This window comes from Dermacentor silvarum, chromosome 4 (genome assembly GCF_013339745.2).
Source record: "Dermacentor silvarum isolate Dsil-2018 chromosome 4, BIME_Dsil_1.4, whole genome shotgun sequence".
Lineage (NCBI taxonomy): Eukaryota > Metazoa > Arthropoda > Arachnida > Ixodida > Ixodidae > Dermacentor > Dermacentor silvarum.
In genome coordinates this window covers 4,321,083-4,346,946 of record NC_051157.2, presented here as the reverse complement: position 1 = coordinate 4,346,946, position 25,864 = coordinate 4,321,083, and the positions used below count along the sequence as shown (strand labels likewise).

General features: G+C 48.2%; 1 protein-coding gene across 1 annotated transcript in view; it reads left to right on the top strand.

The window, feature by feature from the left end:
• Positions 1 to 25,864, top strand: part of LOC119448020 (transient-receptor-potential-like protein) — a 166,949-nt gene that overhangs the window by 25,203 nt on the left and 115,882 nt on the right. The window contains exon 4 of the mRNA XM_037711526.2: positions 20,303 to 20,647. Within this exon, the coding sequence (XP_037567454.2) occupies positions 20,303 to 20,647 (345 nt within the window). The remainder of the gene's footprint in view (positions 1 to 20,302; positions 20,648 to 25,864) is intronic.

The following is a 25,864-nucleotide window of genomic DNA, read 5'->3' as shown; positions in this document are numbered from 1 at the left end:
GGTGCGCTGCTATACGAGAAAGAAAGTGTTCTTTCAAATTTATGGCCACGGCGATTGGGAGTCAGACGGGAAAGCATATATTTGTTAATATAAAAAATGTGTGCACGAAAAACAGTTTATTATTGTTAGAAACAACATTTACAATCCACCTTTACAAGCGCCGGCAACGAGGGCAACTTGACCAGCAACAGTCAAAACGACTCGATCCGCCTAACAACTGCGCAGCAATTACCCGGCGTGTTCGTGAACAGCCCGAGGGTGAGAGTAGTTTTTTGCTCTTCTTTTTTTTTTTTTTGCGGTGTGGCACATTCTATTATCTTGTAACGTTAGCAATTTAAAACAATGTTATTAAAAAAACACCGCATATCCACGGGGTGAATGATGATGAGTGGGCGAAGCTCCGGAGGGAATCATCGGTAAACCGTGAATCTTCCGTGTAATTCGCCCAGTCTCGCAGCACTAAATCGAACGATTGACTTCCACCAATGACACGCGCCATATGTGACGTCATTCCTATTTTATAACAGCGCCCTTCATTATAATTGCACCATCTCCCGCTTAAGGGGACGCTAGCACAAACGCGTTAGAAACATGCAGTACTCTCTAGTAAGGGGGAGAGGCCACAGCGTCTTACGCAGACGTTTACACATGCCGGAACGTGCACCGCGCTTGCCGACGCCATCACATGACTGCTGAGAGAGTATAACCCCCGTATTCATAAACGCTCCTCGACTTGAACTTGACTTGCCACCGCCTTCAACGCGTTTCGAACGCGCTGCCCAAGGCGGTGGCAAGTCAAGTCGAGGAGCGTTTATGAATACGGGGGTAAGGCGGAGAGGCCACAGCGTCTTACACCAGCTTCTTGACCACACGTACGCTTGCGGACGCGCGTAAGCTCGCGTCTACGCGCCTTGCGGTTGCCGCGCCTAGCGAGGAAGTGCGGTTTGCATCCACAAATACGCACGACAGCGCGCGCTCACTGGCCTCACTTGTTTACACCTTGGCAGACGCCACTTTGTATTTCGTTGTTGGCAGTGCTTCAAAATGCTTCGGTATTTATAAACGTAATTGTTATCTTTTTGCAGCTGTTAGATTAGCACAAAAAGTGAAGCACTTTCTTGCATGGTATAATTCTGCTTCACTGAGAGTTGAATGTACCGCGCCGTCGCTGCGTAGCCAGGCGCGCCGACGCGAGGCAGCCCAGGCGCGCGATAACTGAGAGGAGCTGATCACCGAGATCGCGCCGCGTTTCGACGCGTACGAGTCGTGCCGCACCGTCTGCGCATGCGTGGGCGCGCGGACGCGAGCTTGCGCGCGTTTGCAAGCGTGCGTGTGGTTTGGGCTTTACGCGGGCCGTAACGCGCTAGCACAAACGCGTTAGAAACGCGCAGTCATTCGTTAATGTTGGGTATTTATTGTCATCGTGATGCGTGTGTCCATGTGCGCTTCGTGGCGTAGTGGCTAGCGCCGCGCGTTCGGAAGCGAAGGGTCCCTGGTTCGATTCCGCGCTACGGACACAACTTTCGGATTTTTTTTTTCATAAAAGTAGACGTGGCTACCTACTACGACGACGACGACGACGACGACTACTACTACTACATACTACAGAGAAGGGACAGACCCACACCCTAAGGAGCTTCGCCTCTAAAAATGTTCGTGACTTGTCTTTCAATAATACTTTACTTACTTTATTTTACCCATTGCTAACGAGGCTACACATTTCGCCGCTGCGAAGTGAGTTCGCCGACCACACTCGCCGGCGAGTGCGCTCTGCAGTGTCACTAAGCGTTCCCGTGTGGCAGCCTGCGAGCCGCGAAGTGCACTCGCTCAAAGTGCACTTTGCCCGTGTGGCACGGGTATAAAAGACGCACTCTATACCGGCCGCGTGTGCTCCTTAATATACACAGGCTGTCGTGCATCGCGTTTTGCAGCGACGCTCTTTTAGGTCGCGAGTTTTCGTGGCGTGCTCCGCCGGAAAAGGCGTTCGAGTTTCCGCGTAACAGAATTGTGTTTTATCATATATTTGAATTATAATCCGATGCTATCGTGTATAGGTTGTCTGCAAGACGTACTTTGCGAATTTTGTGTCACAGTTTATTTTGAGAAATTGACGCACTGCCATGCCAGGTGGCAGGTCCTACAAGAATGAAGATGTATGCTGCACTTCCGCACACGTCGCTTGCAACGTCGTCTAACGTTCGCACCAGCTTCGCTGTACATTCACTTTCACAGGGTGGAATGGAGGCGGATTTTTCAAGCGAGGCCTCACAATTGTAGGCGGCGGCCGGCGTGGTGGTGGTGTCACCCTAAATCCCTATCGAAAACCTATCGAAAACTCGCGTCTCGTTCACTTGGTGTATACCAAAATTGGCATGGAAGGGTACGAATGAGTGACTAACAAGACTGATTGGTCATAACATCAATAACATCCCATGCTCGTCAGTTACGCCACGATTAACGATAATAAAATGAAGTGTGGCGCATACCCGCATTGGATATTCGGCTATGAGCCAGGAACAAGAAATAAAGAAAAAGGGAAAGAGAAAGAAGACGAGAGAGTAGGTGCGGGGAAAGCTGCGCCGGATCACGTGACGCGCGCGACCAATCAGGGTCGTTTGTTGTGTGGCGGGGAGGGAAAGGGAAAAACTCAGCCCTCCAACTGGGGTGGAGATGGAAGACCAGCGACGCTGTACTATGGTGGGAATTATGTATTTCCAATTATGACTATTAGGATGCGATGGTATTTGTTTTTTGAACTATTAAAGAATGAGAAAAATATATGATCCAGTGGTTTTTATTTATTTAGTGACCACAGGGACCATGGCCTTATGGTCGCTATGGTACACCGCCGTAGGGTGTACGGCAAAGGTTTGCACGTTCTTCATAAACACGTCACCAACGCCGCGCTCGTTCGGTGCGAACGCGGGCAAAACGCCGCCGCAGTCGACAATAGTTAATTGTGCGCCTTGTTTGTGTGACCGCACACAACCGCTGTCAGAACGTTGGTGAGAACAAGCGCGCCAGCAGCAGCGAGCGAAGGTTCATGCGGTCTATCGCTTCAACGGAAACTTCAACGGAAGCACAGCGCATACCAAGGTAGGAGGCGTGTTGCAGATCGCTTTCAAGATACGGTGTGCGCGACCGCCCGGCGCCGCGCAAAGTGCAAGTTGCTCGCAGAGCAGAAGCCACACCCCCTCCCACCCGTGCTGCCTTCCCGCTGTCCTCCTTTTGTCTGTGTGATTAAGTCACCAGTTGCCCTTGCGCCCGGTCGCAAGATACGCATTTGGTGCCGCAGCTAAACATCGCCTCCCCTCCCTCAATCCCGTCCCCCGACGGCCTTTCGCGCGACAAAAGTGGCGTTCGCTCCCCGTGGCGCGCGCTTTCACTCGCACATACAGCATACGGCCAATGAGAGTTTTTTTTTCTACATCCAGACGCGACCATCGAAGACGGAGCCCTTAACAGCTTCTCTGTAAAAAGTTAACCACGTTATTCCTGCGTGGTTAATTGCTACAACTAGAAAAGCGGTCATATTGCCCTATCATTCTATTATTTTTCGTGAAAACTACGATCATGAGCAACTGCGTCGTCGGATTCAGGCAGGCGCGACCGCACGCTGTTTATTATTCAACAATTTCTACAGCTTCTCCGGCATAATGTCTGTGTGGATTTTATTTTATTGAAAGCGAAAATGGTAATGCTTCTAGTCCAAAGATATATGCATGTTCTTAGTACGAGATCCCATACATACAGCCGGCATTTTTTCGGGGGTGCTAAGAGTAATAACAGTGCCAGCCGGCCTGTCAATTCCCACTGGGTTTCCAGCGGTGCGTGGTGCCTTGTGACAAAATGAAAAGGTAGCAAATGAGAATGCTAATGCTCACAGCGAACATATACGGTGAACATTTCGTGCTGCATGGGCGCGACGCCGCTACCGGCGACACAAACATTGGTTATGCAGCTTCTATTCCAGGCAAAATGATGTCCGCTAGAGTAAAGTGACGCGTGTGTATTGTTCATTTTATGCAAAAAAGAAATCATGTCCATGATCAAACGTATAAGCGAGAGTTCCGATACAAGTCACGTTCAGCTGCAGTGCACGGCTATACCGATGGCTCGATGCGAACCGGCTCGGCCGTGCTCGCACTGCATATATCATCGTCTTTTCTTCGTGCGAAATTATTGCGAGGAGAGGGTAAAGCGGCAACAACGCCAACCAAACATTGCTGCTTGGGCGCGTCGGTCGTTCGTTTTCAAGCGCCACCAGCTACAGATTCGAAGTGAACATTAAAAGGCCTAGCGAACATATCGGTGGCGAGCGATCAGCGACGGCGATGCTGACGGCGACGCTCAGCGTAGCCGCGACCACTCCTCTGTCGCTGAATGGCCAGGCCGCAGGGTGGGGGTGGTTAAAAACTTTTATTTCTCTAATAGAGGGAGTTTGGGGACCACAGAGTGCCCCGCTACATGGTCGGCGTCCCTAGTCCGGGACACCGCATGACGAGGCCCCGTCTTGCGCCCGTTTCACCAGAGCCCGTTGAGACTCCAGAGAGGAGCATTTGAGGAGGGCAGTCTCCCATGCCTCCAATTTTGATTACATGCCCAGAGGTATTCTTCCTCGGTTGGTAGAGGTGTCTCAGTTTGAGCCGTATCCTTGCTTCCATCCGGGTCGTATCCCGTGACTTGATTTGCAGCCGCCATAGCCGGGGGATCCCCGAGCGGGGCCAGCACGGGCCTTGCCGCCGTTAGGCTCAGCTCCGCGGCGGCGTGGCGAAAGCTTGAAATAGCCGGAAAAAAAATGGCCAAAAGTTGGCCCACTCTCACAAACGTGGTGTCTACGGAAGCCGCAGAGGTTCCTGGAGAAGATGGTAAAAGACAATTGCACGGGCAAGAGTTAACTTACCGCAAATAATTACGATCTTTCACGGTGCCGACGTGGTTCGCGACCGCTCCCGTCGCTCCTGCCGCAGGGAGATCTAGCAGAAAGATCCTCTGCGTGACAGGGAGATCTCACAGTTTTCGGGCAAGACCGCCGTCGGCCGGCTGTCCGTGAACTGCTAACGGCGTGTGGCGAATTGCCGTGTCGCTAACGTGGATGCACCTTCAATTGCGACGCCATGGACTCCATAAGTGACTCCAAGGAAATCAACTTCACTCTGCTTACGAAGGAACTGCCTCTATGTGCGTCTGGAATATGCAGAAATGGAACATGGTGATCGCTTACTTGAATTCCAGCACATAGAGAGCTTCTTCACTCGATCGTAAATTGTATTTCGCTGAAACCCTGAACCGTCGTTGACAGGTATTCTTTTCTCAACCTAGAAAACAATTTACTGTATGCAATCCTCGCCCTTCTCGACTTATTTTGCATCAAAAGCTCTTACAGTCAGCCGACAGTCTCTAAACCGTGCCGCAACGCGAACGGCGGGGCACGCTTGCAGCTGCTGGTGTATGCATGGCTCTGATGCAATTTTCTGCGCAAGACACTTCTAGGGCGTTTTTCACAGGGAAATTAGTCCGCGATTACCGGAGCCTCTTCACTGTTTTCAATATTCACGCTGAAATGAACGACAAAGAAGCCAAACTCGTTAAGGTTAGTTTCGTAACACGTAAAAACAACGTGCTCCCTGCGGCCCCGCGTTCATTTGGGAGACTGAAAGTTGCGCCACTTTCTCGCTTACAGCGCTGAGAGCCGTTTTTCACGAGCGCCCCCTGGGCATCGCTGGTTACCCATGCTGCCGCAGCTCGGCAAAGCTACGGACGACGGGATGATCATTATAGCAAGGTTTTAACAGCTCCGCTGTAAAAGAGCGAACCCTGGTAACCCACGTCCTCAGATTTCTCTCAGGAAATTCATGGGGTGTGAGGGCGATGTTCCAACTCTATAACGCACTGTTCCTGGGTCTCCTACGCTATAGCGTTACCTGTACTGAGTGGGACCGGTAAGACCAACCTCCGTGCCCTCCAGTCTGTCCAAGCTCTGCGAACATGTCTTGGCCTTCCCAGGTTTTCATTCACGGCAGCAACAATAGCCATTGCGTATGACCACTCCATCAATCCGTACAGAGGGGTCCACTGCTAAAGGGAACACCGGAGCACGTGGCGTCCGCTCGGTGCCACCACAGGCCGGTGGCTGCAACAAGTTTCGCGCAGGCTCAGTGTGCGCCTGCGCCTTGAGTTCTGGTGGCTCCTCCTTTCCCTCTCTGTTCTTCTCGTCATTACTGGTCGCTGACTCCGTGGTCTCCTTTCCTTTATACGGTCTCGATCTTGGCCAACGCTCCTGCTTGTCTATTCCTTCCTGAGCTATTCTATTCTCTTTCCTGAGCGTCTCTTTGCTTTCGGGGCGCGATACGTATTCCTCAGCAAGCTCTGCCGCCCTTGCGACTGTCTCTACGCCTGGCCTATCCTGAACCCAATACCTTATGTTTTCAGGCAGTCGGCGGAAGAATTGTTCCAGCCCAAAACACTCTACCACTTTGTCGTGGTCACCAAAAGCTCCGGATTCCTTTAGCCACTCCTTCATGGTGGCCATCAACGAGTACGCGAAATCGACATAGGAATCGTTTCTGGCATTTTCGGCCTCCCTGAACTTTCTTCGGAATGCTTCCGCCGATAACCTCTACTTTTTCAGAAGACTAGACTTTACTTTGTCATAGTCTTCTGATTCTTCTTTTTCCATGCGAGCTATCACGTCTGCAACCTCACACGGCAGCAACGTCAGCGGACGCTGCGGCCACGTGTCTTTCAGAAATCCAGCCTTCTCACATGCAGGCTCAAAGTTCACCAAAAAGGGGCTCACATCCTGCCCGACTCGGTATGACTGTATCAAGTCCTTCATTTTTTTTCTCGCGTTCTCTCGACATGGGAGTCACTTCTCCGGTATTCTGAGCCCTCAAAATCTCAAGCTCAAGGCGCTTCATCTTGAGCGCATCGCGTCTTTCGCGTTCCTCTTTGGCCTCACGTGCTATTCGGTCTTTTTTCTTAATGCTAATTAAGCATTCTTCTAGTTCCTCGTCGTCTGCCCCAAGTGCCTCAATCGCCTCAATTATCTCTGGCTTTCTCTGTCGCTCTGAAATTTCTATGTTGAGCTCATTGGCCAACTCTAGCAATTCAGGCTTCTTTAACACCTTCGGGTTCATGGCTGTCCTTAGTGCTTCTATTTCTTCACTTCTACACGACCGTGACGTACTCTAAAAACACTCGTCAAGGGTTACTACTATCACTGCTTTTGTATACTTCCCCCCAAATTACGAAAAGCCTGGTGATATCTTAGTGAAGAAAGGCCGTGCACTCACCAGCTGCAATCATGAATCCTGCGACGATCGTCCCGAAGTTGCTATCCAGAGACCTTCTTTCCAGGATGAAGCGTGGTCGATCCCATTAGCTGCCAACCAATCGTTGCGACGCCGGTTCCTTCAAGCTCGACCGGCGTTACTTCTGGGTAGCGTGGCGTTCTCGGCAGACTGCAGGCGTCCGGTAGACCATGGCGACCAGGCAGGGACAAGACGATTTCTTAGTGCGAAACTTGCACAGTTTATTTCATGATAGATGAAGGTTAGAAAAGAAGAGAATGAATTAATCGAAAATACATGGTGGGGCCGCTTAAATAGGCCCGCTAACATCGTAGGCGGGATTTCGCTCACGTCAACGTCACGTGACAGGTACTGAGTCCAGTCGGGGTTGCGGCAGCTGCTCCCTCTCTCCTAGGTGACGTTTCGGGGGCTTGCCTCCGATAGCGGTGACTTGAGGCTTCTGTCGTGCATCGTTCGCTCTCTGGGTGCACATACGCAAAGGGCCTGGTAAACAATGCGACACGAGGCCCCGGTGGCACACAGTTCGGGGAAGGCGGAACCCCTCGCCTGCAGGGCGCACACACACACAAAGGGGGCCGTAAATCACTGCGACTCGCCCGCCAGATTAAGGACCACTCGAGACAACCATAGCAAATCAGGGATTCACCCTCTGTTGGTTTAGGCATGGGCCTTGGATAATTCCCCTTGCACGGGGCCTCACATGTTAATCGTAACTACCGGGCTGTCATACGTCAATCGTAATCCTTTTTGACAGGGGGCATGACAGGTCAATCGTAACACTGGGAAAAAGTCGCTATCGACATTGTGGGTTACAATTATTGACTATTACAGCAAGTGGCGAGAGGTGGCTTTCGTACGAGATGCGACGTCTACACTGAGAAAATTTCTACTTGAACTTGTTGCAAGAGAAGGATATCCACTTGGTATCGTATCCGATCATGGAACACAATTTTCTTCAGCGAATTTTGAAGAATTTCTCCCAGAGCGCGGAATCATGCATTACAACTCTTCAGTGTATTACCCGCAAGCTAATGGTTTGGTTGAAATATTTAACAGGGTATTAAAGTCATATATTCAATTGGCCCTGTTAGAACGCCATGATATAAGAACAGCGATGCTTGATTACCTGCAAACATATCGCTGTACGCCTCATGCGACTACTGGTGTTGCGCCCGCTGTTCTTCATGGACGCCAGCCTCGAACCAGACTCGACATTGTGGGATTGCCTGACAAATGTTTCAGCACGGACCCTTCAAAGGCACTGCAGGAGTTGCGAGAGCGCATCAAGAACAAGCAAATCAAGTCAGAGTTACACCAATGAAAAGCGCGGTGCAAAGGAACCCAACTTCGTCGTTGGTGATTACGTGCGGGTTAAATTACCTGCAGTTCATGGGAAGCTATCTCCAGTTTTCTGCGCCCAAGAAAATTACTTAAAAGCGTGGGCCCACCTCTTACCTCTTGGAAGATGGGCGTACGTGTGTGGAATGCTTCCAAATTTGCGGCCGTTCACCGTGAAGCCATCAGCAAAATGAAGTTCGGTACCTCTGATGTCATGAACTGGTCACCGGCATCCGATTATTCCGCTATTGCAGCTGTAAGTCATCCTTCACAACCTGGCACGTCAAGCGCGTATAACTATGAGAATGCACCTGAACCACCTGCTGCAGATTGCACGCAACAAGCTTCATTTAATCTGCCGGGATGCGAAGCACGCGTGAGAAGCGCCCGTAACAAGAACACGCCGAAGAGACTGCAGGACTCACGCAGGACTTACGTTAGGCAGTAATGGACAAACAGCCGTTCTTTTCTTGTTTTGTATTTTTCATTGCGATATCAATTATATGGACACTCCAAAGCAGATTTCTGCCGTCGGCGTCGTCGTCGCCGTGAGGTTCCGTATGACGTCAATGGAGATGAAATCGTCGCCGCGCGCCGCCGAACGCTGTATGTGCGAGTGAAAGGGCGCGAGGGACGCGCGCTTTCACGGGGAGTGAACCCACGGCGGAGAACCAACGCGCGTTCTGCGCCGTGCTCCCTTAAGGGCTGCAGAAGTAGGCGTCTCCTTCCTCCTTTACAATCACCATATATGTAGAGCAAACGCGCCTTCTTCCGACGCGCGAAAAGCCGTGGGGGGAGGGGGAGGGAAGGGAGGCGACGTTTAGCTGCGGCACCAAGTGCCTATTTATATCAGAGGCTCCGGCAACAGTCACCAACGCCGCACGCATTTTGTGCGAACGCGGGCAAAACGCCGACGGCAGTCGACAAGTTCTGCGTGTGGCCGGTGCTGCTGCATGTCCAAGTTTATACAGCTGATAAAGCTGCTATCATTACTCCGTATAGCTCTCTACAAATTTTCTATCGCAATTGATGGTTCGACTTTCAGGTGAAACTGCAACAACTTTTTTTTTTATTATTGCAAGAGGGGATATCATATGTAAGGCATCGCTGCCGACTGCAGCGCCATTAGAAAGCGCGTGCTTCGAGCCGCCGGAGAAAAGAGGATGAAGATGGAATAAACGGCCAGGGACGGAGTAATGTCTCCATTGAGTATTATGTACTATACAACACTCCAGGTAGAAGGATGGCGAGTCTGAGTTTTCGTGTCAGAGTTTTTCCGCGTCGTTTCATTCGTTCACGGAGGCCACGTGCTCGAAGTCGACCATCCAGGCTTCGACGTCTTCGAACACTGTGCCATGAAACGTCGTCGGGACTCGTGGGCTCTCAAGTGTGTACCGGTTCGACATCGTGCTCCCCGTACCGGTTGGGGCGGTTTGCATGGAAGCGATGGTCATACCGGTTGATGTGGTGGGAACCGTAGCGTCGACGACATCTGGGGACAGTCTCCTGATCCTGCTGCTGGCCCGATGCGCGGGAGTGTCGACAGGCAGTGGATTCGTAGCACGGATCCTTGGAGGGATCTGCAACATTCGTGAGGACGTGTACCGAGCACCTCCAACAGTTTGTGACGGGCCTTCAGAAGTAGTATTGTAGGTTTATTAAACCGTACAGCAGCTGGCGCATGAAAAAGGCGTCAGTCGGGGCTGGCTCTTGAACAGGGAGGAGGCGCGTGGTCTTCTATGTTCTCTTGCGCTCGACCCACTCTTGCCCTCGACCCACTACCTAGAGGTGGCAATATCAATACTACTGTCGAGAACAGATGCAACCACAAAGCTTCGTTCCCTCACACACGAGCTTACGCAGACTCTGTGGAACGCCAGTGAATTCAGCTACGCATGCCTCCACAGATTGTATCTACGTCTGCAACTCCGTCTTCCACCAGGGTTACCACAAACGGAAGCAAAACTTCTGTGTCGCCTGTGTCTCGACGTGGCATTGACGAATGCCTATTCATTCCTGATTGGAATGGCCGACAGCCCTGCTTGCGACAACTGCGGCTACGAAGAGACGATCACGCACCCCTCTCTAACTGTCCAATGGAGCAAGAAAACTACTCGCGACTGCGCTCGAAAAACTGGACGATCGCCCCTTCACAGAGGAAAAAGTTTTACGACACTGGTCCAGACGGGTTTCGACACTCAAGCCCTTAAAGGCTCTGCTGAAGTTTTTAAGGTCTTGCGAATTGTGCGACCGACTTTGAATGTTGTAGCGCGTAGGGTCGCGTTTTTGTGCGAATTTTTCTTACTTTAATTTTACAGCGATCGAAGCTGTATACCTCTCGTTGGTCGGAAAATTCCGTGGCGTAAACACAGTTCCAGGGTGTAGATGTTCTTGAATACCCAGCACTTCCATCAATTGTAAAGGGGTGTATTTAAAAGTTCAGATGGTAGCGTCTGTTCGTAGCCGAGAAGGCAGATGACGCAAAGCAGAAACGACTGGTTGCCCGAACGGCTCACACTCGTGCTAAGCACTGGCTATCCGGCTGACCCACTGGTTGCACTGGAGGCATTGAACAGACGATCTGGCTGGCCTTGTCCTTGTGCTCTTCTTCATTACCATATATATATATATATATATATATATATATAATGTGGAAAGACGGAAGACGACCAGGACAGGCAGCACTGGCAGACCCGTTTATTACGCAGGCACGGCCCAGGCTCCAACACGAAGAAGTACAGGGATGATGATGGCTATATACAAATGAGAACGATGAAGTACGTTAAATGTGCTTACACTAATCCCCCCTCGTGGAAGCGGTCTACCTATCTAAAGATCGGCTGAACGGGGACTAAAGTGCTTCATGCGGGAGACGTGAACAATTTCTGCACTGCGACGACGGCGGTCCGCGACGGAATGAAGCGGAGTGACTGGATGTTTCACTGCGTAAGTTTGTTGTAGGACTGTGTAGGGTCCAATGTACCGGTGATGGAATTTCTCGCAAAGTCCAGGGGTTCGAACCGGCGTCCGTAGGAGGACTCGGTCTCCAGGATGGAAGGCGATGTCGTGGCGTTTACTGTCGCAGCGACGTTTATTTTCTTTTGGGTAGCTTCGGTATTGCGACGAGCAATTTCACGGCAATGCGCAAGTCGAGCTGCAAACTCTTCTGGGCCCTAAGTGTTAGGCAAAGCAGGAGAGAAATAGAATTCGGTGTCGAAGACGGTGGACGCAGATCGTCTATTCACGAGGAAGAAAGAGCTGTAGCCGGTAGTCCGTTGTGTCACAGTATTATAAGCGAATATAACAAAAGGAAGAATGTCCAGTTTGTGTGGTCAGGACGTAAGTACATAGAAATCATGTCAGGTAGTGTTCGGTGGAAGCGTTCAATAAGGCCGTTCGTTCTCGGGTGATATGTAGAAGTTGTTTTATGCTTCGTATTAGTCTCCCGCAAGACTTCCTCGAGGACGTGGGACATGAAGGCTTTGCCACGATCGGGCAAAAGAACTCGAGCAGCACCATGGCGCAAGACTGCAAGAAAAAGTCAGCAACCTCGGAAGCAGCACCACATCGAAGAGGCGCAGTCTCGGCGTATCTTGCTAGATGGTCCACCGCAGTGACGATCCAGCGGTGACCGGAGGGCGTCAACGGCAAGGAGCCATATAAGTCAATTCCAAAGAACTCGAAAGACTCGGTCTGACATGGCAGAGACTGAAGAAAACCGGCAGGAGTGGATGTGGAGCGTTTACGGTGCTGACACGACGCGCATAAGGCAACGTATTTGGCTACCGTTGTGGACAATCCAGGCCAGAAGCATCGGGTCTTGATGCGGTCGTAGGTCTTGTGGAAGCCTAAGTCTTTCTTTCGGATGACTCCTGGTTGGCAACTTACAGTTTCGATTATCCTGTACTTGGTTGCCAACTTCCTTCACCTTTTCCTCCATTCTGTGTCCGCGCTTTTCATGTAGACATACTTGCGCACTTTAGCCGCCCATTTATTTTCATCCATGCTCCTGAGCCTTTCCTCAAAACTAATTTTGCTCTGGGCTTCTCTGACTTCAAAATAGGCCCAACCCATGTCACCCTGCACTGCCTCATTTGTGGTATTACCATGGGCTCCCAAAGCCAACCGGTCTACTGATCTTTGGTTAACTTCCAAACCCGACAAGATATCCGATTTTAAGCATAGAATGGCATTTGCGAATGTTAGCGCTGGCACTATTACTCCTTTCCAGATTCCACGCACCACCTCATACTTATTCTGGCCCCACAGTGCTCTGTGTTTCATTATTGCTGCATTCCGCTTCCTCCTTATTTTCAGATTATCTTAGTAGTTGCTTGAGTAATTCTTTCCTTAGTTTATGTGTACGCCGAGATACTTGTATTGCTTCACTATGGGTATTACTTGCTGTTGAATTGACACAACGAAGTTACTCGTCTCTTCATTAAAGATCATAATTCCTGATTTCTCTGTGCAAAACTTAAGGCCTAGATTTGTCGCTGCATTCCCACAGATATTCGCAAGTATCTGTAAATCTTTTTTATTGTCCGCTAGTAGCACAATCTCGTCTGCGTACATCAGTCCAGGGACCTTCTGTGGCACCCAGGCGCGGATCCAGGGGGGATGTCCGGATGTCCTGACCCCCCCCCCCCCCCCCCGCCCTCAGATTTCTGCATCGCCCCCTCGCTGACAGGGGGATGGCCCTGTCGCAAAAAAATATGGCCACCAGCATTCTTGAAAAGCCTTTTTCGCGAGTACCAGTGATATCAGCCATGTATAGAAGTAAAGCTAGCGCGCTCACAAGCTTAGTTGTATTCCGTCGGAGTGTGGTGTCGCGAAGTTGCCGTAGTTATTTTTTCTCATGAACACCTTGGACCTCCTGGCGCCGGCGGTGCCTTACTCGTCCCGTCGGTGGCGTCGAATGAACGAGGTTGCCAAGCACGCCGATGTCCGCGCGAGCGCCTTCGCGCCTGATCAACTTAGTTGCCCCTTGGGGTGTCATCGGTTGCCTCATGGGCTGTCATCGGTTCCGCGACCAACCTGCTTAATGAAAGAGATCACTTGCTGAAGTGTTCATATACAGTGTTTGTCCGAAAAGAAATGTCAGTGATTATATTGTGAAGCGACTAAACGTCGCAGCGCGCTAAGACCAGTTCGGATTGGTGGAAGGGGAAGTTAGCATACGCACGCGTGGTCGCTCAGTCGTCTGCGACAATCTGGAGAGTAAGGACAAGGTTTTTCGTCAACTAATTTTTATTTACCGTGCAAGCCGTAATGCAGCGCTCGTTGGAACAAAGGATTGCCATCGAGTTGTGTGTGAAACTCGGCAAGTCTGGAGTGGAAACTTTTCCAATGATAAAGACAGCTTTTGGTGATAATTGTTTGTCAAAACGTCAAGTTTACCGGGGGCACAACGCCTTTTTAGAAAGTTGTGAAGAGGTCAGCGATGAAGCCCACGCTGTACCGCCATGAACGACCATCAGCGGCGAAAATGTGACGCGCGCGAGAGATCTTTTGTACTCAGACCCTCGTTTGAGCGTCCGTTTAGTGGCACAGACAGTAAAAATTCCAAAAAGCACCGTTCACGAGATTTTGACGAATAATTTTAAAATGCGAAAAGTGTGCGCGAAGATCTTGCCCAAAATATTAATGGATGACCAACAATCAAGCCGAGTTGAAACATGACAGGAGGTTTGGGACTTGTGCGAAAGTGACCCCCACGTTTTGGACAATGTCATCACAGGTGACAAGACTTTGGTGTTTGAATACGACCCCGAAACAAAAATGCAAAGTGCCAAGTGGCACAGCTTGGCGTCCCCTCGCCCCAAGAAGGCCAGAGTTAGCAAGTCAAAGTTCAAGACCATGCTGATTGTGTTTTTTGCCATCAGTGGCCTTGTGCACCATGAGTTTGTACCCCATGGCACAACCGTGAACGCCAAATTCTACGTGAAAGTGCTCAAGCGACTCAAACGAAGGATTCATCCCACCCGGCCTGATATCGGGGGCGATTGGAAACTTCACCATGACAACGCACCATGCAGCCTGCACCGCCTTCCTCGTGACCCGCTTCCTGGCCGATTGAAAGATGTCAACAGTTCCCCAGCCGCCCTACAGTCCCGACGTGGCTCTCCCAGGCTTCTTCTTCTTTCTGCACAGTTCCCATGAAAGGACATCATTTCGCGACAGTTGGCAAAGTCGAAGAGGCTTGCACCAAGGCTCTAGAGGACATTCCTGAGGAGGCCTACCGTGACGCCTTCGATGGTTGGAAATCTCGCTAGAAGCAATGTAACGACGCAGGAGGAGCCTATTTTGAAACATTTTATTGTGTTGTACCAATCTGATCAATAATTTCTTTTTATTCGACTCACTGACATTACTTTTCGGACAAACCCTGTATAAATAATAACTAACAGCTAAACTAAGAACTACGCATGGGTAACTTTTTTAACTGTAGCACTCATTGTGATCACAGTTACACGTTGACAATATCCAGTACGAGCACAGTACCGTTCGTACGCTACAAGTTTTTCATTGTAACTTCGCAGTTTTATTGCCGTACATTAGGCATAGTAGGGCCAAAGCCGCTGCATCCGTTTATCTGAGTGGGCGTTCTCGCGGAGCGGGGCGAAGTCTCGAGCAGCGGCTGCGAAGTGGGGGAGCGTGACGTCAGCGGTCAACGCCAGCGCGCGGGCCAGGCATGGCGTCGCGTGGTTAGAGAAACGGGAGCAGATGCGCGGCTTGTGTAAAAGGATGACGTCGCGCGGGAAACAAAACATGAAGATGCTGGCTCGCGCTCTCGGCTACTAGAACACATCGTTCTTCTTGTAGGTGGCGTCGTGAGTCTTCATACGCGGTGATTCGCATATCGTAAACAACAAGCGTAGTACTTGCTGCATTGGAGCTCCAAAGCAAACGAAGGTGTCTCAGCCGAACACAAAGAATATCCTTAAGGAAATCAATGTGTCCCAACAGAACTCCAAAGATGGGCCCGTGCTTACGCATTTATAACAAACCTGCAACAGATCATCCTAAATTTTATTTTAAGAAACAATACAGGCTAGATATACCAGGTGTTCAAAGTTAAGCATTATGGTTTTCTTAAAGTTAGGCACTGGGAGGCACGTGAAGAGCACCTGCGCAAATAAGTTATCTGGCCAGGGGGACACAAAGTGAGGTGATAATTATCTCTGTCAGCAGCCGAATTGAGTAAAATTGAATAACTAACATTTTATTGACTGCAGTAAGAAACACGACTGCCTCTAAGTTTTCAATACAAACATACCCACTTACTGCAGTCGACAAAAAAGATTGTTCAATTTTAGTTAATTAGACTGTTCACAGCGACTATTATCATCTCACTTTGTGACCCCTCTGGCTACATAACTTATCTGCACGGGTGGTCTTCGCGTGCCTCCCAGTGCCTAATTTTAAGAAAAGCATAAAGCTTAGTTTTGAACGCCCTGTATTATCAGGCACAGCCGCCAAGCACATGGCTGTATTGGGTAACGTCCTTTTCCTATAAGCTCGGAGAAACCGATATCTGGCTTCGCTACAGGTCTTCTTCCTCCTTCTGGGGTTTTACGTGCCAAAACCAGTTTTGATTATGAGGCACGCCGTAGTGGAAGGCTCCGGAATAATTTTTACCACCTAGGGTTCTTTAACGTGCACTACAACGCAAGCACATGGGCGTTTTTGCATTTCAACCTCCATCGAAATGCGGCCGCCGCGGCCGCGATTCGATCCCGCGATCTCGTGCTCAGCAGCGCAACGCCTGAGCTGACTGAGCCACCATGGTGGGCTACAGGCAGTAGCGTACCCGGGATCTCTGCCAGGAGGGAGGGGGTTGACAGTTTGCCAATACCATCTAAATAGCACTAATTTCAATTTCTTCACGGGAAATTGTCAAAAAATGCGCTTTTTGTGAGTGTGCAGACGATTGCGCGTCTTACATCTTAGTTGCAGTACTCAAATGCGCAAGGAAAGAAAAGGGGTAAAACAAAAGAGGGGGGTTAAGTCGGCCTCAGGGGGGCGGGTTACAACCCCCGAACCCCCCCCCCCCCCGTTGGTGCGCCACTGCCTACAGGTGTTGCTCTAGACGTATAAAAACGCGGGTTTATCGTGAGCAGAAACGGTGAATTTCGATAAATAAGAAAGGCTACTATCATCATCATCATCATCATTGACAGAAGCTGACCCCCCCCCCCCCCCCCTCAGAAAAAAACCGGGATCCGCCCCTGGGGGTTGCACCATTTGTCCATTACGCATGTAGGATAAATCAAAACCTAATTCGCTGTTTTCCAGTCGTCTTTCTATACCCTTAACGTAATAGCGTGAACAACAATGGTGACAGAGGGCATGCTTGCTTCAATCCTTGGTGAATTCCCACCATTTCATTTCCTTTTCGACCTTCCCATACCACTTGTACTTGGTTGTCTCTATACAGGGTGTTTCAGCGAACACTTTAAAAAATTCTTAAAGGTTGCCTGTGGCCGATAGGACAATTCTAGTTCATGAGCTGGTCTACTCGAAGAGGCGGACATTACTTCCACGAGAAATTGAAATGCATAATCAAACAATTAACAGAAATTCACTAAGTTTTTAACTAATTACCTGATGGACCATATTGCAAATTACAAATTGTAGCCAAGGAGTTCTCAATGCAGATACACTTGGAATGAAATCTCAGGATGGCACCAGATTCGAGATATTAATTCCCGAACTTTGCGGAGAAATGCATTGGCGTTCCAGTTAGTTTCTTAACAATGCGTCGCTTTATACATTGAAGCACACAATTAACTGGAACGCCAATGCATTTCTCCGCAAAGTTCGGGAATTATTATCTCGAATCTGGTGTCATCCTGAGAATTCATTCCAAGTGTATCTGCATTGAGAACTCCTTGGCTACAATTTGTAAATTGCAATATGGTCCATCAGGTAATTAGTTAAAAACTTAGTGAATTTCTGTTAATTGTTTGATTATGCATTTCAATTTCTTGTGGAAGTAATGTCCGCCTCTTCGAGTAGACCAGCTCATGAACTAGAATTGTGCTATCTGCCGTAGGCAACCTTTAAGAATTTTTGAAAGTGTTCGCTGAAACACCCTGTATATCTCCCTCAGCAGCTCCACGAAACCGTCATCTATGCCTTCGTATTGAAGAATATCCCACAACAATTCCCTGTCTACGTTGTCATAAGCTCCTTTAATATCTAGAAATGCTATCCATAAAGGTCTTTTCTGATCTACTGAAATCTCTATGCACTGAGTTAGTACAAACATATTGTCTTCTAAGCGTCTGCCTGGCCTGAACCCATTCTGTAGTTCCCCCAATACATCGTTTTTTTCTCCATCTACTTCGACAGTTCTAATTTTATGGCTTGCATTGCCATTCTATATATCACCGACGTTACTGTAACTGGCCTGTACGAGCTCGTCTTATCCTTATCTCCTTTGCCTTTGTAGATGAGATTCATCTTGCTTTCACGCCATCCAACGGGGATTTTCTTTGCTCTAATCACTTGCTATGTGCCATTCAGCTTGGACCTTTTCTGCGCTATCACCAGGCTCGGCCCACTTGTTTTTTGTTAACATCCCGGACATACTTTTTTCTAGATCCAAACCACAGACAGCTTCGCTGTAAAAAAAAAAAATGCACGAGTTGGCGTCATACATTTTTATGTGATGTGCTTTAACATTAGCAATAACAACAGAAAAAAAAGTTGTCTACTGCTTTCATCAGAAACCTCAAGATGCATTGCCATTTGAGTCTCTGATGTACTTGTGATACTAAACAACATTCGACAATGCAATTCTGATGCCTTTCTGATGGCACATTAGGAATGCATCACGTCCAAATCAGAAACTCATTGTTCATTTTCATAAGGATCTGTGGCGCGCACGAGATTAAGCTGCGGTTGCCGGCTCACCCTCGCACATCTTCACTCGCACACACGGCGCGTGGCGACGATCATCGTTGGACTTTATACGGAACATCACGGCGACTACGACGACGGCAAAAATGCGCTTGGAGTGTCCATATAATCGCTATCGCAATAAAAAAGCTTCAGTTGCCAGGAAGCCTGATAAGCAGCCAGGGATCTTTGAATGCTATCTCGTTTCACTCTTAAAGGCGAAGCTTAAGCGTCCTCCAAATTTTTGAAGAAGCCGTAAACACTCGCGGTCTAACCATGCGGTAGCGTGCAGGAGCAACAAGAAAGCCGTGGCGAGGGGCATATTGCAGAGTGCAAACGCTGAAAAAAAAAGAAAAAAAGAAAAAGGCTCAACCAAGTGTCGACGCTAGAAAAGGCAAGGTCGACGTAATCACGCGTCACATATACGATATGAAATTTGTGCATAATGAACATGAAAAAGAATAAAGAGATGTAATGAACATTTAGTCATCCAATAAATTCAACCACCATGTACGTCGACTTTGTCTTCTTCGACGCTTGGTTGACCCTTTCTTCCTTGGTACCTTTGAGCCGTCTTCTTCAAAGTGCAAGGTAGCCAAGCGGCTGCAACTTGAACCTTCGTTTCAGTTTCAGTTTTCAGTTTCAGTTTATTCAGTCAACTTAATACAAAAACATGGTTACAAAAGTATTTGGACCATTAGCCTGTGTGGCTAGTTAGTGGTCCAATCTATTACATGTTTATTTTTTTTTACATGTCAGGAGCAGAGGTGCAGTTAATATGATTATGAATCTATACACAAATTCAATGAAAGGGTGGCCTTTAAGGTATATTTTATCTAATTAAATACACATGACAAAAAGCTGAATTGCTGCAAATATTTTAAGTACACAAGTAATAAAGAACTAAGGGCATACAATGTAACAATACAGAAGATAGTGATACCACGAAATAATTAGCAAAATTTAATAATTAAGAATAATTAATAATTAGCACAAAAATTAATTATGCCAGATGAGTCGTAAAATGTGTGGACGTGAGCTTAACTTTGGTTAAGAACATGAAAGACTTATAAAATGCATTTTACAAGTGAATTTAAAGTTGCGGGCAAGTTTAATTTCAAGTGGAATTGTGTTCCAGATTTTAGCGCCAGTGAATTGTATTAACCGTTCGCCATATACATTCCTACAAGTAGGAAGGTTGAAGTTGCCATTGCCTGCATGCCTTGTGTTACGGGTCGGTGTTGAAAACGTACTCACAGGTAGTGGAAAGTTGGTGTTAATGATAGAATTTATCAACACCGCGGTTTTATAGTTTCGCTGAGACGTGAAAGGCAGTATCCGAGTAGATGAAAACAAATCTGAGCTTGGGCAAGAAGAGTACGATGCCGTAATAATTCTTAAGGCGCGTTTTTGCAATCATTTGATCGGTTCTGTATACGTTAGATAAGTAAAGCCCCATATCTCGCTACAATAACTGAGTTGAGTGTGAAATATAGAGAAGTATTATGATCGAAGTACGTTATATGGAAAGTAACATTTGGCTTTAATGAGCGTGAAGCATGCGAAAGCAAGCTTTCTGGATATGTAATTGACCTCATTTTTCCAATTCAGGTTTTCATCTATTAGAACCCCTAAGTATTTAAACGCGGAAACGCGCTCGATGGGCGCGTTGTCCTGTCCTGTCCCCCTTATTTTTAGTCGGAAAACTAAAATTAGCCGCATAAGTTGGTGCTTCACCTGCGCAGAACTGGGAGAAAGTGAACTCGGCCACGTCCACTTTCAACCCGGAGATCACGCCGCTCATCCTGGCGGCGCACCGCAACAACTACGAGATCCTGAAGCTGCTGCTGGACCGCGGCGCCACGCTTCCCATGCCACACGACGTGCGCTGTGGCTGCGACGAGTGCGCCGAGGCGGTGCGCCGCGACTGTCTGCGCCATTCGCGCTCGCGCATCAACGCCTTCCGCGCGCTCTCCTCGCCCTCGCTCATCTGCCTGTCCAGCGTGGACCCGATCCTCACCGCGTTCGAGCTCAGCCTCGAGCTCAAGCGGCTCAGCTATGTCGAGAACGAGTTCAAGGTGGAATACAAGGTATGCGACTCTCATTTCACGCCTCTTTTGGTTTTGTGAAAAACGAGTTATAAATGAGAACAAGAAAAAACTACTCTAAAGACCATCGATAACGATTGTCAAAACAGCGTTTCAGCGCGCAACGCTACCTCGCCACCCCTTCTCCACATTCTCCTCTTCCCAACCCCCTTACCACATCACCCTATAATCAGTCTGCATGGGATGAGCCCAGTTTTCACATCTGCGGGATCGGGCTAGCCCATCTCCGGGATCGATCCCCTTGAGTTGGGGAGAAGCCGACCGAACAGACGCGATGAAACTATGAGAGGAAGGCAAGGAAGTGACATTTGTTACAGTGAGGAGGTTGTTCAGGTATCATTCGTTGTTTCAAGGCAATATTCCGTTGAGGGCCGAGCTCTTCAGAGGTAGCCATGGATGTGTACATCGGCCGCAGCTGGAGGTGCGGCATTCCTCACCACCCTACACTACTCCTCTCACTCAATTCACAACCACATCAAATCATTTGGGCCGCCACCGAACCGCTAGTAGCTTTGGTAAGGAACTGAATGGCTGTTGTTGGTGCGACAAAGTCACGTGAACGCATGCCAGGAGGAAAACAGGCTGAGCGGGGCCATTCGCTCCTTCCCGGCAGCAGATGGCTGGCCCCCACTGCAAGTTACATTGAACACATATAGTGCTACTTTAAACGACAGTTCCAACGCTTAGCCGAAATGAACGTCTTTCACGAGCCTTGTCGCAGTCTGCGTGCCCCATCTGACAGAATAAAAACCAAGAACAAAAGTCAGGTAAACCAAGCCTACGTGCTGTAACAAAACGTCACCAAAATTCATGAGACGGAGAGGGAGAGAAAGGAAGAAGGTTAACCATGTTCCACTTGGTTTGCTACCCTATACTGGAGAAAGGGGAAGAGAGCAGAATAGAAAAAGGAAAATGATAACAAGTGATTGGCGCGCCCGAGCAACAGCGTTCACTGCGCATACAAAAGCAGTCGCAGAACTCAGTCGTCTTAAACAGCGCAGTAGTGCTCTTCAGGCCTGCATCGCGGATGATGGTTCAGGCCATGGTCCCTGTATTTTAACGAGATAGCGTTAAGGGCCCCATGTCACTGAAAATCCGGCGTTGGCGTTGGTGCCCGCGGACGAGAAAATCACCCCAACCACACAGGCCCTATATATATATTTACGTATGCCACACCATTCTATCATTAATGTTGCTCATACCTTGTCTTGCATTCTTGGCAAAGCTATTCCTCGGAATTTTTTCTACTGTGAATGCCCTGTCAGTAATTAGGCATAAAGCGGCACGGATTTCTCTCGTTCAGTGCTATAACAAGGACAGTATATAAGAATACGTTGTAGATGATCAATCTCTATGATAAGGCGGGCAACCCAACACCTCCTCATTATCATCAGCCTATTTTAGAGCAAAGCTGTTAGCCTGTAGTTGGGCGGCATTTCCCGTGGCGTGGTCACCCAAAATACGGCAGCTGGAAAAGGGGTTGAGTAACAGGATTATATTTTTTCGTATATTCGAATTACAATCCGATGCTTATAATTGGCCTCCCTGGTGCAGTATTCGGCCGCTATCTCCCTAATGACTCCTACAATTAACCCATGGCCCTCAGTCCCCAGCGGCTGCGGAGCAACTGACCAAGGCGGCGGTCAGACCTGCGACGCGGCAGCGGGTGCAAAGAATCTCTGGGTCCGGACAGGCAGCTACTGGAAACTGAACCTGGCAACGTTCAACAGGCGCACCCTATCGAGTGAGGCTAGCTTAGCATGGCTACTTGAAGAATTATAAGGTATTGCCTGGGATATTATTTTCCTTAGTGAGGTGAGAACTGATGAGGCTTATACAGTGCTGACTAACGGCCACGTCCTCTGCTACAGAAGTCTTCCAGATAAGAGAGAATTCGGGTAGGAATTCTAGTCCATAAGGACATAGCGGGCAACATTGATGAATTCTACAGCATTAATGAGAGGGTAGCAGTCGTCGTAATAAAGGTGAATAGCAGGTATAGAATGAAGGTTGTACAAGCCTAAGCCCCAACCTCCAGTCACGATGATGAAGGAATAGCACAGTTTTATAAAGATGTTGAATTAGCAATGAGAAAGGTGCAAACTCAGTACACTGTAGTCATGGGCGACTTCAATACAAAAATGGGGAAAAAGCAGGTTGGTGAGCAAGCAATTGGGAACTACGGCATCGATTCTAGGAACACTAGAGGCGAGATGTTGGTAGGATTCACGGAAAGGAATACGCTCCTAATAGTGAATACCTGCTTCAGGAAGCGCAGTAACAGGAAGTGGACCTGGAAAAGCCCTAATGGAGAAACAAGGAATGAAATAGATTTCATACTCTCTGCCGATACAAGCATAGTGCAGGATGTTGAAGTGTTAGGTAAGGTTAAGTGCAGTGACCATAGGTTAGTGAGGTCTAGGATTTCTCTCAATTTGAAGAGAGAGAGAGAGAGAGAGAGTGAAATTAGTCATGAAGAAACAGGCGAACCTAGACGCAGTAAGAGTAAATGCCGACCAATTCAGGCTGGTGCTCGCAAACAAGTATGCAGCTTGAGAACAGGAACATAAAGACAGCATAGAGGTAATGAATGAAACCGCAACTAGGTTGATCTCCGAAGCAGCAGTTGAAGTGAGAGGTAAGGCACGAAGGCAACCAGTAGGTAAGCTCTCCCAAGTAACAAAGGACCTAATAAAGAAACGGGAAAACATGAGTGTCCAACTGGAGAGGTCAGATAGAATTCGCTGAACTGTCGAAACTGATCAACAAGAAGACGGTAAAGGTTAAAGGATCCGAAATTATAACGCGGAACATATTGAGGAAGCAGTAAAATATGGACGCAGCATGAAATCAGTGAGAAGAAAACTAGGCATAGGACAAGGCAAAGTCTATGCACTGAAAGATAAGCTGAGTAATATCATCAGCAATTTCGATGACATAGTAAAAGCAGCGGAAGAATTCTATACTGACCTGTACAGTTCCCAGAGTAGCCAAGCTACTTTCATTCGAAGTAGTGATGAACAGGGTACAGAGGTCCCTTCTATAACTAGCAATAAAGTTAGAAGGGCATTGCAAGACATGACCAGGGGAAAAGCTGCTGGAGAAGATGGAATAACAGTAGATTTAATCCAGGATGGAGGAGATATCATACTTGAAAAGCTTGCGGCCCTTTATACGCAATGCCTCACGACTTGAAGTGTACCAGAAAGCTGGAAGAACGCCAACCTTATACTCATTCATAAGAAGGCAGACGTTAAAGAATTGAAGAATTATAGGCCCGTTAGCTTGCGTTCGGTATTGTATAAAATATTCACCAAGATAATTTCCAATAGAATCAGGGCAACACTTGACTTCAGCCAACCAAGAGAACAGGCTGGCTTCAGGAAGGGATATTCAACGATGGATCATATATATGTCATAAATCAGGTAATGGAGAAATCTGCGGAGTACAATCAACCTCTCTATATGGCTTTCATAGATAATGAAAAAGCATTTGATTCAGTAGAGATACCAGCCGTCATCGAGGCATTGCGTAATCAAGGAGTACAGGAGGCATACGTGAATATCTTGGCAAATATCTACAAGGGTTGCACAGCAACCTTGGTGCTTCACAAGAAAAGTAGAAAGTTACCTGTCAGTAAAGGGGTCAGGCAAGGAGACACAATCTCTCCAATGCTGTTCACTGCATGATTAGAAGAAGTATTCAAGCTCTTAGACTTGGAAGGCTTAGGAGTGATGATCAAAGGCGAATATCTCAGCAACCTTCGGTTTGCAGATGACCCTGTCCTATTAAGCAACAATGGGCACGAATTACAGCAAATGATTGAGGACCTTAACCCAGAAAGTGTAAGAGTGGGGTTGAAGATTAATATGCAGAAGACAAAGGTACAGTTCAATAGCCTGGCAAGGGAACAAGAATTCAGGATCGCCAGTCAGCCTCTAGTCTGTAAAGGAGTACGTTTATTTAGGTCAATTACTCACAAAGGACCCTGATTATGAGAAAGAAATTTATTGAAGAATAAAATTGGGCTGGAGTGCATACGGCATGCATTACCAAATCCTGACTGGGAGATTACCAATGTCATTGAAAAGAAAAGTGTACAATCATGGCATTCTACCGGTGCTAACATATGGGGCGGAAACGAGGAGGTTAACAAAAGCTCGAGAACAAGTTAAGGGCCGCACAAAGAGCGATGAAACAAAAAATGTTACGCCTAACGTTAGGAGACAGGAAGAGAGCGGTGTGGATCAGAGAAGAAACGGATATAGCCGATATTCTAGTTAACATTAAGCGGAAAAAGTGGAGCTGGGCAGGTCACGTAATGCGTAGGATGGATAACCGGTGGACCATTCAGGTTACAGAATGGATACCAAGAGAAGGGAAGCGCAGTCGAGGACGACAGAAAACTAGGTGGAGTGATGAAGTTAGGAAATTCGCAGGCGCAAGTTCGAATGAGCTATCGCAAGACATGGGTAATCGGAGGGAGAGGCCTTCGTCTTGCAGTGGACATACACATAGGCTGATGATGATGCTGTCATGTCTGTAGGTGGCGTTTAAGTTGTACTTTACGAATTTTCTGACGCATTTTACTTTGAGAAATTCGTTGAATGACACACTTGCGCTAGGCCTACAATAATGAGGACGTGCAACGGTGCCGCCACATAGCGGCCACTCAGAGCGACCTCAAATGGCGGCTGGAAACGGGCTTCCCGCGTAACAGATTTGTTTTCTCGTATATTCGAATAACTATCTGAAGCTATCGTGGCTGCAGCTTGTGTGTACTTTGCACATTTTCTGACGCGATTTACTTTTAAACATTCATTTAGTTCAATAAGGCGCTTGGCGGACGGCCTGGAAGAATGAGGATGTGCGCTGGACTTCCGCATACGTGCGCATAACATACGTCGTTTTCGGTGGTGGTGCCTGTGTAACGGGTGTGGTGCCTGTGTTCTCTTTACTGTAAATTGTCATTAAAGCTCTATGTGTCTGCCTGTTCTTCTGGTGTCCTCGTGCGTTATAAAAGTCTTTTGCTAACAGGACGAGCCCACATCCACATATCGCTGTTCTCGTCCAATTTTAGTCATCCTCGTAAGCGAGGCTTTGAATTCTAACAAAACTGATAACTTGGCATGTACAATTGGCTCGGCAAACTACAGTTTGCACCCCTGTGTATGTAAACAGACGTTTAGGAGATGGAT